The sequence below is a fragment of the Condylura cristata genome, unplaced genomic scaffold (genome assembly GCF_000260355.1).
Source record: "Condylura cristata isolate star-nosed mole 26May11 unplaced genomic scaffold, ConCri1.0 scaffold00007, whole genome shotgun sequence".
NCBI classification, from domain to species: domain Eukaryota; kingdom Metazoa; phylum Chordata; class Mammalia; order Eulipotyphla; family Talpidae; genus Condylura; species Condylura cristata.
The window spans coordinates 14,496,137-14,511,415 of record NW_004567108.1 but is presented as its reverse complement, the minus strand read 5'-3'; the positions used below and the strand labels follow the sequence as shown (position 1 = coordinate 14,511,415).

Sequence of the window (15,279 nt, the reverse complement as noted above, 5' to 3'; positions counted from 1 at the left end):
GATGACGACAAAGCTCTGTGGAGTTTATTGTCAATCTTGGTAAAATGTTGTGTAAGCATTTTTTTATGTGTCGTTTCTGTCCGTATTGCTAAGTTCTAACTCTATAAAATTGTTCTTGAGGAAAAAGGGCTGCGTCCCTTTAGGAAACCCTACCTGATTGTAACAAATTTCACTTTAGATTTTGAACTTTATCAATAGTTAAATATAGAGTCTATAGAATCTGTAATCTGAATACAATTCTAGATCTCTATGATTAAGCAGCAATTGGCATTTGGTTCTGGTCAAAGGGGAGAGGGAACAGGATGAAAAAGAGAAGTATCTTTCATCATTGTTGGTTGGTTGTACACTTTACCCATGCTTTTAAAATATAAGTGAATTTAATCCTCAAAATGAAAAAATAGACACATTTTCTAATAGCAAAATATAAGATTAAAATACTTAAAAAATAAAATGTTAGTGTGAAATATGGCACTTTTTACATTTAAAAAAAAGTTTTATATTTGCTTCTCTTGTACAAATCCTCTTATCTCATTAATAGTTATAGCTTTCCAGAGTAGCTCTTATGAGACATGAAAGGAGGACAGGGAGGAAATTCTTTGTCAGGATGGTGAAGTCAGGACCTGAATGCAGGTATACAATGGACAGAGAACACATCTCAGCCTCAGCTCTACCCCAGCCTGGAGAGAGGAATGCTCCATCTCCAACCGTGAGGTTTTCATCACATTTTCCTATTCTTAGGTGTTAGAATTCTTTCCAAGAATATTCTACTTGTAAAAATTATTTTATTCTAGCTATAAAACATTTCATTTAAGAAAACCACATTTTATAGCTTTGTGTGAAATGAATGCCCCCAAAGGATCAAGACATATGGAGACATCAGATTTTCAAACACACATCAAATCATATGCCCTCAGAACAGCAAGAACATTATCAGGGTGACTTGATAATCTTATATTTGTCATGAGATGAAAGACTGAGAGGCATATGATGATTAATCATAGTTCCTGAGCTTCTAAAGAAATTTTACAATGAAATGACTAAAAGAATGAGTTCAAGAGCGCCCTTTTGTTTTCATTAATTTCTTTCATCCCATCTATCTCCTTAAAGGATCTCAGAGTGAAAGAAAAGACTTCCTTTTAAGCCACCGAAAAATGGGATCTGATGGAATCTTCCCTTAACTCCCGATGTTTTCCAATGTTACTTTCTTCTTGCTGGTTTCGCCTCTCAATGGTTATTCTGTATTTCTTCCTGGGTAAAAGGAAAGTGAATGAGTGAATGTAGTAATAAAACCTCCCTTCGCTACAAAATACTATGGTTTCTCTTACAAAGAATGCCCTCAAGCGACATCTGGGTTTGGGTTGATAAATGAGAAGTGACAGAATATGAAACCCTGGTCAGAGATTAAAGTAGCATGCCCCAAGGCGTGATGCCCTTATTCAAGGAGGAAAACTGGTCTGCTTTCTGAACTGCCACAGAACAAGCCTTCCCCTTCTTTCCTTTGTGCCTTGTGGGTTGTCTTGTCTATTCTGCCACAGACAGCCCCCCAACTCCCAGGATATGCCCTAGATAAAGATCAGATTAAGTGCCCAAAGGAACAGGAATATAATTGTCCCCACAGAGTCACATACATCCAGAGTCACATTTCCAGGCAGAAAAGAAGAACTCTTGGCCCAGTGATTTAAGAACAGCCAAACTCAACCACCAAAGATTACAAAGGACGCACACTGCCCTCAATGTGCAAAACCATCTGTCTCGGGAACATACACGTTACAATTTTACGAAGCTTGGGGCTTAACCCCAGTGGTAACTAAACTTGGGGGTCCTCCAAACGCTGAGAACAGACCAGCCTGAGACACTATACCATTGTAAGCTATGTCCACCTCTTCAGAAGGTGAACCAGGCCCGACACCTATTTCTGAAGTAGTGAAAGACTGAAAATGAGAAAAGTGATCTTTCCTTCTGCCTGTATTCCCTTGGTGAGTGGTAGGAAATCAGATCAGCATATTTTTGATCGGTGGAGAGTAGCTACTCCATGCACCTCAGGGAGAAGCCATAGAAACCCCACCCATCACCAAGCATGGCATCTGTCACTGAAGAATGGCTTTGTTCTTTTAGCCACCATGCTTTGTGGATAAGAGCAAGCCATGAGCAAGTCACAGAGAGGCTCATGCAAAGGCAAGTGGTGAAGGCAATAAGAGGAGTTTTGCAGTATTAAACGGCAGTCCTCACCTGAAAAAGTAGAAGGCCATTAGCAATCCAGCTCCCAGCAAAGCCCCTACTACGATTCCTGTCACCGCTGACTCTTCTAGGCCACCTGCTTGAAAAAGAAACATAAATCATCAGAGTTCATCTCAAGAAATAGTTAGAAATGTTTCAAGTCTCATTCATTGGAAGAGGTTTCTTTGTGTTCCTCAATTTTCCTTCTTAAAGAAAGGTGTTGTGGGAGCTCCTGCATTTGGGGATTTTTTTGTTTGCTTTTCCCCCAGTACAAAGTTTAAGATGCATGTTAAGAAAGAACTAGACAAGCCGCTGTACGTGAGGGAGCACAAAGCAGTAAAGCAGATCCAGAAGGTCTTGAGGAATGTGGGGAACTGCCGTTTTCAGCTGTCCTCAGAGTTGACACCTGGGTGGCCCGGGGGTGGCCCCAGAGCTTGTTTTCACAGATGGGTGGTGACACTTCAAAGTGCTGGGGAATTTGGTGAAAATTTTGTTGGGTTACTGTTCTGTTTTTAGATGTTCTCTCACCAAACCCAGAGATCCATGCCAAAATGTCCTATATAGCTTTGTGAAAATGTGAATAGCAATTGGAAACAATCACGTTCCCCAGTGTCCCAGTTATTACATAAGAGGAATAAAAGCTAACTTATACATGAAGTTGAGTGTACACCCTTTAATGCAACGTCTCATTTAATCCTCAAAAACAACCCTAAATGTGGGGCACGTTTCTTTCATTTTGCATATGGGGAAACTGAGGCTTACAGAGGTGAAGGAAAGTTCCGAAGACTGCAGTAAGTGTGTCACTAGGTGACAAGGGTGGGACCTCAAATAAGCCCAATAACTCCAACAACTGTGCTCTTGATACATTTTGTGGAAATCACCACATACACATAAGTTTGTCACAGTCTGAAGACTGGTCCTGAAACAGAACTCAAACATATCAACTTAGATATGTTTGAAAGCCGGATGTTCACTTTGTTCTCCTTCATTAGCTAACCAAAGGTCTCAGTAACGTAATGATGTCCAACCATTGTCCCTTTTGTAAGTTCCTAGTTAGAACACCTACTCGAGCCTATGCTCATAGAAGGCTGCTTGTCAATAAAAGACCGTACACTCATTAGACAAATTGTCTGATTTTGGCTGTTAAAGGATATTTTTCTGTTTGGTTCTGAGATTCAGCATGAGACTCTCTGTGAGATGAATATGGGGGGGACATTGGATATGTATCCTTTGATTTTCCCTAAAAATAGAAACCTCAAATGCTAAGAAATTATAATCGTGATAAAAGATGTAAAAATAGGGAAAGGCTTTCTACCATTTTGAAAAAGAAGACTAGAAGCCCCTAATAAGACAGGATGTCAGCTTGTGAATTATTCCACAGGGTTTCACCACATCAGAAAAAGAAATCCTAACTTTCAAACAGGCATCCTGGATGACACCTGTCTGTGAAATCGAGTGATGCTGGTACCAGAGATGTGCAGACACAGAGCAAATTAAGTCTCTAAACTTACATGATTTGCAAGGAGAGCTGTTGGTGTGCTCCACGATTCTGGTTTCATCTATTCTCAGTTTTAAAGGTCCCCAAGGATATTTGACGTTGGGCCGCATTTCAAAACGACCTTCTTTTCCAAAGTAATCCCCAATCACCTGGGTAAAAGGCACAAACAAATATACAAACTGAAAGGTCAGTTTACTTGTGTCTCCAGAAGGACAGGGCGGCCCCCTCTCACCCACAGGGACTATCATGGTGTGTTCTGAGGTCGCTGTATGTGAGGAGTTGGAGTGGCTTGTGTTGGTTTGAAAGAGGCACAATTGGGGGGGGGGGGGGGGCTGTGGCTCCTCAGCAGGGAAAGAGTTACACAGAAACAGAAGAATATAGGGAGCAGTAAGGCAGTGGAAGGAGCCGTGGGCTTTCCAAACTAAAGGCTGTCGGGCCAGCTAGTCTCTGAGGATCCCACAGTGGCTCCCGTGCAGTGGAAAGGGGGCGGGGGGGCCCTCTCCCTACGAAAACACACAGGGTACAGGACTCAGGGTGCCTTGGGGGTGGCTGTGCTGTGGGAACACCCATCTGAAGAGGTGTGAGCCTCTGCCTCTGAATCATGTCAGCTAACAAGAAAAAGTACCACAATAATAAAAAACAGTACAACTAATCTTAGGATTTATGACCTCCCTTGCTCACTGGAGAGGGTGCTGTGCCCCCATCTGCAGCAGTGCAGCCTGCTCAGTCAGCTGTTGGGGAGCCCCATTTGGCCCAGGGATTGTGAGGGAGAGCCTGGGCGCACCTGTCCCCAGGGTACCGATGTTAACATGATAAACCATTCAGTGGGCCCCTGCTTATCATTAAAGCATGAAAGAGAAGCTTCCAGGAACTTTCTCCTTCATTGTCTTCTGGCTGGAAAGCTATTCCCCCTGCCTGACTTTGGGGGGAGGGGTCCACAAGCTCCTCACTGACAAATTTACCCTTTCTGCACCTCCATTTCCAGGTTGAATACTCTTTTTCAACTGATCCCTGTCAGCCCTGGAACATCAGCATTCTTTTATGGCGCAGTTCAAAGTTCACCCTCAGTCCCGGGTTTAAAGGACTGTTCCTTCAGCTGTAGGAGCCTGATGTTCTGTGGCTTCGGGTTCTCAAGATGTTTCTCTTTCTCCAGCCCACCGCTTCAGAGTGGCCCCAACACCACCTCCTTCCTCTCCCAAAGGCAGCACTGCAGCCTCTCCCGCACTGTTTCATGTCAGAGTAAATTCCAGATCACCCCCCAAATATAACAATCGCAGGCACGGAGGGAGCACTCACCTAGCTCCTCCCATCCCATCCCTTCCCTCCGAGTCTCGAGTCTCGACCACAACCCCAGAAGGCACTCCACGCCCTCCTCTTACAGAAGGCAGGCTGGGTACAGGAGATGCCAGGCCGCTGCACTGAGACCTTCATCCCGGAGCCTAGCGAGTGCCCAGCGGGCCGACTGGGCCACACCACAGTGGACAGGCAGATATACCAAGAGACAACAAGGCCCTTGCCCAGGTCACAGAAATGCTACGGGGCAACCAGCCTGGGAAGCACAGAGCAAGCAGCATGATCTACCTGGAGCGCTGCACATCTGTATCGCTGCACTGTTTGTTTATCACTGAAAGTTTATACGTCCTCAACAAAGGAGGGGTGCGTACAAGGTGGGGGGGCACAGCGCATTGGGGGGGTGGACTGTGGGTGCTTTGGGAGGGGAGGGGCCTACAGTACCGTGTGAGGAAGGGGATCCTGTATTTTAAAATATGAACAATGTACACCAACATTATCTCAATTTAGAAAATTATAAATAAAATGACATTTCTATAGTATTGTTCTGGGACTTTTTTTTATCTGGTCTTCACGATAATCATGAAAGAAGGAAGACATGGCGGTGTCCATGTTACAGGTGAGGAAACTGAGGCGGGAGCTATCATCCCGGGTCAGAAACCCCTTCTCATGTCCAGAGCACTCTTTTCTTTTCATGATGCTCTTTTTGAAACTCTATCACCTTTTGAAATACTAATTCACGTCCAGTTGTGACACCCCACCAAGAAAAAAATATCTAAATTTTCAAAGAGGAAATAAATACAGTTTCACTTCACGCCTTCCATCACAGGCCTGTCCTGCCTCTCAGGGCCGGGCTGTGACGTCAAGGGCAGGGCTTCCCCGCTCACAGTACGCTGAGCCGTTTCCTGGACCCCCCATCCTCGCCCCCAGACCCCAACTGGAGGCGGCCTCCCTCCCTGGAAGCTCCCGCGTCTTAAGCTCGTATCTGTGTGGAGGCTGCCTTGGGCACTGTTATTTGGACGCAGGACACACATTCCTTGGGATCTCAACAAGCAGAAGCCGCCGGGCCAGAACCGTCTTTGCTCACCTCCTGGGTGCCGGCTTCCGGGTCGGTCATGGCGATCACGGAGAAATCCCCGTATCGGTCTCCGTTGGCGTCTATGGACACCTGGCCGGCTATCCCTACAGGAGACGTGAGAGAACTCCGAGTTACTTACTCACAGCCCCTCTGACCGCCAACAAAAACAAGAAAATGAATTGACAGGATTTTTTAAACAAACTCATGCCACAGGGAATCTCATCAGACACAGAGCTTTTTGCTGGCCTTTGGAAAGACATTGTAATTTCATCTGTGTCTGCATTCCTAAATTCTTAACATTTCTCCATTTAAAATGAAAAGAAAAAGAAATAAATGACCTCCTTTGGGGAATATATTAAAAAAAAAAAAAGGACAGGCTAACACTCAAAACAGCCTACTAATTCCCTAGTTTTAGATAAGTTAAAAAAAAAAAAACGCAAAGTGGGAGGCGGCCGTGGGGTACATTCCTAACCTTGTCGTGGCTTCAGGTTATCACTGGAGAAAGAAAACTCCTCCCAGGCCCCAGCTCTATGATGGGCTGTGGCACTGGCTCCTTTGATGCACAGGAGAGCAGAGAACCTCCTTCCCAGGCCCTGCAGCCAGGAGCTGAAGAGTTAGTTTCTGTCCTACCAGGTCACTCACCCATTGTTTATCCACAGGCTTTCTGGGTGGTTACAAAGTGCGGATTTAATGCCACAGCTGAGGCAAAGATGCAATGAACACATTCTTTGCCCACAAGAGGAGCAGCCTGGCACCAGATTCTAGCTACTGGCACTGGCATCATAGATTCACATTTACTAGCTCTGTGCCCTTGTGCAAGGTCCAAGCCCTTCAAGCCTATAGAAGAGACACATAAGTCCCTGCCTACCTTGAGGCTGCTGAGATTAAATGAGATAAAACAGGTAAAGCACTTTCAACACAGCCTCATGAGAAGCTATTGCCTGTGTTATTATTACCATCATTGTGCCTAGAACACAGAAAACATCTGACCATCCCTGCGGCCCTCAAAGGAGAAGCCGGCCCAGCCAGCTGGAGAAGCTGGAATACTCAGTGGAACAGCTTTTACAAGGGCGTTGGAGAAAGTCTAGAACGTGGACATGCAACCATCAAGGATTGGGAGTATTCTAGGTACAGAGGTTGCCCTAACTAGCCAAACCCTGAGGCCCCAAGGAGCACTGTGTAGGAAGGGGAGCAGCGGTGGAGGCTGGAGCATGTGGTGGGAGCAGAGAGCCTTAGGACTTTCACAGAGGCTATGGATTTGCTCTGGCTGGCAGTGGAGGCTTAGAACAGCCAATCGATACCAACAAATGTGTATCGTTAGTCGGTGTGACTGTGTCTGTATTGTAATTTTCATTAGCTAAGTAAAAGACTGCATATGTCAGCCACTTTCGAATGAGCTCATTTGTTCGCTTTCTCTTTAAACCACGGTAGGCTGCAGTGTGATTCTTAATTGGTGTTTCTGTTGATTTGGTTCTCTGCAGAAGTAAAATGAACGTCCTGGAAAAAGAATCCCAAGGGAAAGTTCCATGCTCTAGTGTGGCTTGGAGAGGGCAGGTATTTGGGTTGACTGTCCTTTGGGTTGTGGTTTGAAGGCTCAATTATTTTTCCAGACTTTGGTCTACTTTACCGGAAACAGAATGGAGCTACCGATTCATCTTGATTTTTTTGTCTTCTTAATATAGATGGGTTACAAAGGATACAACCTATCTCTGACTTGTTTATCCTTGTCGGCCTATAAATCTTTTATGTGCTAAATATCATTTTTTTAAGTATATTTACATCCAAACATGCTGGCTATTCAAAACCTGTGTCATCCTGGTCAGACATGTTTATGGCGGTATGTTCTCCTAAGCGTTCTGCAGAGTATTTTATAAGACAAGGAGGCGCTCCTAATCCAACACCTCATTACACTTGATGCTATTACAACGCTGCCGAGAAATGGGGTGAGAACCCTCAGGGTAGCCAATTAGCAAGTGAGACTTCACCTGAGAGTACTGTGTCCAAGGTGAGGTCAGGCTGACAGCAGAACTTTCCTGTACATAAGTAATGAGACTCTCCACCCTCGTTTTCATTGGCCTGGAGAGAAGCTCAAGACTTGAGCCACAGTCCTATTTACCTCGTCACTTCTATCTGTCACACAGAGAAGAAATTCAGCTTCTTCGCAGGCCCTTTTTTGAAAAACTTGGGAGTTGGTCACAGGTTTCATGGTAATAAAATCCAAATTTGTCAAGTAACATCCAGGGTAGTTTTCCCTTGACAACTTAATGGTCACTTATATGACCATTAAACTTAAAAGTGTTTTTAATGTTGGAAAACTTGGGGTTTTTCTGCACACAGCTACTTTAAAGTTCTAGGGAGAGAAGGGGTTACACTCTGATTGACTGTTGATTAGTAAATAAGATGGGTTCTTTTTACAAGTCAAGCTCAAAACTTGCCTTACTTGTCATTATCTTTACATTTGAACAAACAGGATTCTAAATTTAGACTGAACTACATAGGGCAATACAGATTCATTTCACCTTGCCTGTGTAGACCTGGCCCAGAATGAAAGCAGAAGGCCGCTGCTGGGGACATGTAACCCGTGCCCCTGGCTCCAAACAAAACTGGGCTCCAGTCATCATGGGCACTTGCCCTGCCTTAAACAACCCCCTCTCAGAAGACCAGGAACACATGACCACGGGCGGGCAGGAGTGGCCCAGAGCGGGATGTGGCCTACCTACCAAGGTTGTGTCCACACATGCTGGCTTCCCGTGTATTGGGCACAACTTCTGGGAAATCTGAGCTTGTCCTAACGTGCCCCTGAATTATCCTATTTGACTACAGCTCCCCACTGCAGTAGTCAAGGTCAACAAGCAAGGACAATCCTGAAGACCTTGCATCTGCCAGGCCGTCTAATGGGAAAGCAGGCATCACTCTGGTCTCCAATGGGAGGTGGCATTTCCTAAACCCACCCAAGTGAAATGAAGCCCACCAGCTGTGACCAGCTGGAGACCACCAGCAGACCCTTTAGAAGGCAACACCATGCTTTTGGACCCAAAAGTTCCATGTCTAGGAACATCCCCTGTTAAATGTATTCACAGAAATTCTTATGCAGTTATATGGTAGAAAAATATGGAACTACCACGTTTTAAATGGGCTAAACCTGTGAGTGCTCATCTGGAAAATTCTTTTACTTGACATAAGAGTCAAAAAAAAGTTTAGATGAATAGCATTCATAGTCTGATCCTTTTGTATAAATTTTTAGATAAGATATACAAATGCTTATGTGCTGGCAGAAGGCACAAAATATTTTTAGACAGAATCATAGGAAATTGTGAATAGTGATTACTTTGGGGAGAGGAAAGCAGGGTGGGAAGGAAAACTTTCACTTTTCATTTTGTACATTTTTGTACTGTTTTAAATCTTCTAGCCAAGAAGTGTCTCATTCTTGTACACTTGTTAAATGTCAATAGGGCTTGCTTAAGTAATGAGGTTATAGACCTTTTTTTTTTTTTGGTTGTAGTTCTTGTGCCTCTTTGTTCTTAAGAGAGCAACAACTAGTGTTTTTATTTTAAAATAAAATAAAAACAGAAAACTCATTTGAAAGTGTTCATCATCTCAAATGACCCATGTTTGAACAGAGAATGATTTCTTTTAAAACTGAACACAGAATTCTTCACAAACACTTCTTGTGGCTGTGGTTTGTGATCAGTCTAATACAAAGAGCATAGAGTTGTTATCCAATGCTGAAGAAGAGAAAGCACGCTCCCTATTTCAGCGGGACTTCAGCAAAGCACTTTCATGAGCTTTGTCTCATTTAATTTCACAAGCCTGAGCAGCACGTTGGTCCTGACTTAATATCCTTACTGTATAGCTGTGAAAAACAGATGCTGGTAAGTTCCCACTGTTGTAAGAAAAAAGCAGAACAAGGTGAGAAGGAGCTAGAAAGACTGCAGAGTGCTATCACCTTAAAGATGGAATCCTCACCTTCAAATGTTCTGTTCCAAGTCTGCTGGATAATTTTTCCTCCATCCTTCTTGCTGTAGCCCGCTCTGAGAACTTCATGTAAAGCCAGGGCATAGAGAAGGATGGCATCATGAAATCCTTCAACAAACATGTTAACCTGGAAAGGAAACCCCATGGGATGAGTTGACACAGAGGACTGACATTTGGGAATAATGCAAGCAAATTAAAATGGTGAAAAGGTAGACTCGAGGTCCAGAGGCAATAGCAGAGGGGGGCAGAAGAGTAGCTAAGTGGAAAGCTCCTTGGTTTTCCTGGCAATGACTCAGTGAGCAAGAGCTTTCCACAGGAAGAGCTCTGGGAGTAGACAAGCTAGAGGATCAAGAGCTGGGTACCTATTGACAGGTTCGGTCTCCCAGGTACATCAGTTCCCGTGGGCCTCTCCCTTCTCCCTGCATCTGCTCTCTACCTCAAGTCACCTCAAGTCCAGCCTCTCCTTGAGACCTTCTCCAGCTTCAACAGCCCCCACAATCTCTCTGAGCTCTGAATGAAGAGCGTAAGGAAGAGCACAGTAAGGATTCACCATTCACATTCAGATATTACTGAGCGCCCCACTTCGTGCTGGTGCTGACGTTACAAAGAGAGGCACGACCTGCCCTCGCCACTGCGCTACCCACACTTCCACTCTGTCAGCTGTAACATCTCATTTTCTCTCCACTTTACATTTTTTTAAAGATTGATTTACTTATGCATGGAGAACTGGGGTATAAGTCAGAGGAGTGGTGGGTTAGAGGATTCACCAGAGACAGTGGGGAGCAGAACAAGCAGATCTACGAAGTACACTGCTGAGGGGAGCAGTGGGCGGGTCAGGAGAGGTCTGCCTCGCCATGTGGTCACCTCCCTGGCGGGGGATTGAACTCATACTGCAGTGGCTTCAGAGAGATTCATAATGTGGTGCTTTAACCCACTGTGCCACCAGGGAGAGCCTCCACTTCATATTTGAAAGGCCCCTAAACACCACCACTCCCTGCTTACACCCCTGCCTAGCTCCAAGGGCAGGATGGAAACAGGCCTGGGTCTCTGATTTACCCCAGTCAGTTCTGCTCCAGTGAAATAGCCCTCAGTTCACTTCCGGGCTCACGAGAGGTTGAGGACATCACTAATCAGTTTGAGCCTCGTTTCCTTCTTTAAGCATTTGACCATTACTTTAAATTGCTTTTCAACATGAAGCTCTTTTTTAAAAAAACTTTTTATTGAGGTGCATTGATTTACAACACTCCGGGCTCACGAGAGGTTGAGGACATCACTAATCAGTTTGAGCCTCGTTTCCTTCTTTAAGCACCACTCATTCGGCAAGTTCGAATGCCACACTGAACCACTGTAGTATTCATTAGACATGAAATGCATATCTATAATCTTGAAACAGTGAGCAACTTACAAATAGTAGAAAAGTACAAAATATTCTGAGCCTTCTTAGTTCAAGAGGAGGACGTGTCAAGAACAGCAAAGCAGCAGAGTGAACTGGGTGTTGTGATATCGACCACGTGCGGTTTTGTGATGGGCCTTTGCTGCCCAGTTTGGAAAGGCCCTGTGGGAAGACACCACAACTGACCAGTGTCACCCGGGCAAATACACGGTCACAGAAGACAAGACTCAACTTCTCTTCCACATGGTCTCAAGCCCCCTTGGCGGGGGGAGAGGGGGGTGAGCATGACAGAGACAAATATTTCAGGTTTATCAAAGACAAGTAAAGTGCATATACGTGGGCTGCAGTGGAGGAGTGGGGTGCCTGCAGGGGTGTGGGTGGGTGTGTATCAGAAGCAGCAAGATCTTAAACCTCTGATCACTACAGTGTTGTAAATCAATGCACCTCAATAAAAAGTTTTTTTAAAAAAGAGCTTCATGTTGAAAAGCAATTTAAAGTAATGGTCAAAAGAGCCTGGGCCTGTTACCAGCTCGGCCACTTCCTAGCTGTGTTTCTGTGCCGCTCTGTGTCCCGGTTCCCCCCAACTGGGACATGGGGACAGTAATCATCCAGTCTCGTGGGGCTGCTGTGAGGTTTAAATGAGCAGAAAAGACCTCAGACGGTGCCTAGCACAGTCAGCTCTTACTGTTAGCTTGTTATTGTTTCTATAGAGTTCCAGCGTGGTTCCTTAACCCTAAGAGCAGGACTCAGAATGACTGACTTTCAGACTGGCACTCCATGTCTCACTGACCCTTCTTACACGTTATGGAAACTAAAGGTCTTTGTTCATGCTTGGGCATTCCACACAGCTCTCTTCCACGAAGTCACCCTGAATTCAAGCCCATTGCTTCCATGAGTGCTCTGGAGAGGTGGAGGGAGGGGAAGAGTCCTGAGGCAGTGGGAGCTCTGAGTTAACCACTAGACTCAAAATCTAATCCTAGCTTTGCTACCTAATTTCCTCTCTCTTACCTTCCATGTCCTTGTGGGTTAAACAGAGCATTGGTACCCACTCATAGTGTTTTGGAAGGATTAAATAAAGGAATGAATATAAAACATCTAAAACAGTTCTTGGGACTGTAAAAGCCAAGGGGAGACATTTACTCTTAGGCGTCAAGCTTAAGTCCCAGAGTCATTATTTTCTTAGGCAAAGAAGAATAGTGTCGAAATAACATCTACTAGTCAAAGATAATTTTCTACAGAGCTGGCTGTGCTAATTCTATTTCCAAAGGCATATGAAATGTTCACTTAGGCCATGAAGTACTCAGGGCCTGAGAAAGTATGCATGCTGATGAGATAATGCATTTTAATACGTGGACTTCAGCAGTGTCATTTAACTTCCAGGCCATCATGAGGAGAACTTTTTTCAGAAGATCCACGTCCTCTTTGATAAAAGTATAAAACCTGTCCTGCTACAGACAGAGGTCAACAAGATGCAGAATCATGGGATATGGACAAGGTAAGGCACCTTAGAAAAGCTCTGGCTCTGCTCCTTTCCTTTCGGTGAGGGACAAAGGGCATCAGTCTCCCCCAGCCTCCCTGTGCTCTGAATTGAGGGTTACTCCCTCTGTATGCCATGTTCCTTTCTGACTCCTCCAAATCCTAACTCAGGGCCACTAGGCTGCCATTGACCACCCAAAGCATTATATGTGGCCCAGTCTGGCCTTTCCAATCCTTCCTGAGGTGATAGCCTTCTGAGCTTCCCCCTCTATGATCCAGGATGGAAGAAACATGAACTTGGTCACTTTCAGGTTTGGTGGCAGAAGAGAATCAATGAGCTCTGAACACATGCCAGGTCTGAAGACTCCTTTTACCCTGATTTGTAAATGGGTTGAAAAATTCACCTTTTTCCCCGCTCTCTGAAGCTGAGTGTCTCCCTCTCCTGCCAAAATTAGCAGAAGAGCTTCTGACGCCCACCAAGGCTCACTGGCACCCTAGCTTGCTGCGGGGGAAGTTTCAAAACACCTACCTCATAGGACCTCAAGCCAAAAGCAAAACCCTAGAGACCATCTTTTCTCGAGGAGAACATTCTCACATCCACACGTGTTTTTTAATGGGAGGAAAGCCCGTTAGCACATTATAGACACTGAAAATAGGAAGTGCAAATTAAAAAGAAAAAATAAAAGAGAAAAAAATTCAGAGTACTAAGTTGCCTTTGGAACACCTTCCAGTAGACCTCTGGGCTGAAAGGAGCAAGATCATCTGTGTTATGCCCTGCTAAGAGCAAGACGTGAACCTCAGAGTCCTGACTGACATACCATGCTGCCGTGACAGAGGACAGGGAATTGGGCTCCCTCACCTGACAACATATTCTAATATTTAGCATCATTAAGGTAGCCAGAAGGTTCTTCCTGTCAGCCATTCCTTACTGCTAGCCATAGGACTTCCTAAACACAGAAAATTCCCCTCCTAGATGCTAAACAAAATGAGTTAAGAAAATAATACAGTTCATGATTCCTGGGAGTTTACAATCTTAACTAAACAATGCAGCCACTCCACACACCACATACATGGGCACCCCTACAAGCACACATGGGCCCCACTACAAGCACACATGGACACCACTCCACATACCACACACACACGGGCCCCCCACACACACCACACACACGTGGACCCCACTACACACACCACACACACCACACACACGTGGACCCCACTACACACACCACACACATGGTGTCCAGCGAAGCAGCTGTGAAGTGGACCCCAGTGAGGGACAAGCTCAGGTGATGATTACTTGTGCTGGGTACCACAGAAAGTGTAACTCAAACAAGATGGAATTCAGCATCTTCCACAATCTTCCATTCACGCACCATCATCCATTCACTTTGGGGAATCTGCCAGACATGACTGCATGCTGGCATTGTCTCTCCCACCATTTCATCTTGAATCTCTTGATTTTGTCCTCTGCTAGTTGGCGGCCAGCAGCAGGTATTTCCAATGGGGAAATGCTATTTTTGCCTTTGGCCTTCCTGTCTGATAGCACCTATCAATCATGTCTATTCACTCCCCTATCATGAAGAGAACTGAATAGAAACCCTGTTTTTTCTGAACTGAATACAAAGGGTTGCCATTCACAACAGGCTCCAATCTCCTGGAAGAGGCAAATTCAGAGACAAATTCCTCAATGCTTGTGCCCCAAACAAGTAGGCAGAGAGAACTATGAGCTCAGCTGTTCTGTAAACTGAGAGAGAGTGAGCCGAGCAAGCCTGCAGAGGAGAAAGCTACCCAAGTTAACTGCATGAGAGGCCGACCCCAGTTTTGCTTGTGGTGTCCACGGGAGCTCAGTCCTTAACCACAAACCAGTGGTTCACAGTGCAAGAAAGGGGTGGGGAGGGTGCTTGCCAACATTTCTGGTAAGTCTTGTGAAAAAGACAAGACCCTTAACCTCCCATTAGGGTGGAGGGGGCCCAGGGAATGGGAACCTGCCCTTTGTCCATGGTTGCTGGAACAATGGCAGCAGCATCCGTCTGACTGGTGATGATCAGAACCTTGTCCCGCATTCTGGGCCAGTGGAGATGGAGGCAACAGACGGCAGTGCATGGACTGGCCAAGACTGAGGGACAGTGTGCTGGTGGTGAGCCCCGCGTTCACGCCTGCCATACAGTAAGACAGACACTGTTTTCATTCGATTTTCTTTTAAATCAAGAAATGAAATGCATACAATTTAGGTAGGGAAACAGCAGGAATTTCCATATACACAACTTTCTCAGCACCAAAGGGCGATTCTCACTCTTACAGACCCCCCAGTGTCTGCTCTTCTGTGCTGGACCTGCCTGCAGGGAATTT

At 45.2% G+C, this 15,279-nt stretch overlaps 1 protein-coding gene across 2 annotated transcripts in view; it reads right to left on the bottom strand.

Annotated features, from left to right (window-relative positions):
• Positions 1 to 482: 482 nt before the first annotated feature.
• NPR3 (natriuretic peptide receptor 3) overlaps positions 483 to 15,279 on the bottom strand; it is a 49,504-nt gene continuing 34,707 nt past the window's right edge. The window contains exons 5-9 of one of the 2 annotated variants that reach the window (XM_004678076.2): positions 10,050 to 10,185; positions 6,093 to 6,187; positions 3,729 to 3,864; positions 2,230 to 2,314; positions 483 to 1,248 (exon numbers count right to left, since the gene is read on the bottom strand). In XM_004678076.2, the coding sequence (XP_004678133.1) occupies positions 1,137 to 1,248; positions 2,230 to 2,314; positions 3,729 to 3,864; positions 6,093 to 6,187; positions 10,050 to 10,185 (564 nt within the window). In that variant the 3' untranslated portion in view covers positions 483 to 1,136. Of the gene's footprint in view, positions 1,249 to 2,229; positions 2,318 to 3,728; positions 3,865 to 6,092; positions 6,188 to 10,049; positions 10,186 to 15,279 lie in introns of both variants that reach the window. The other variant, XM_004678077.2, reaches the window with a different exon arrangement.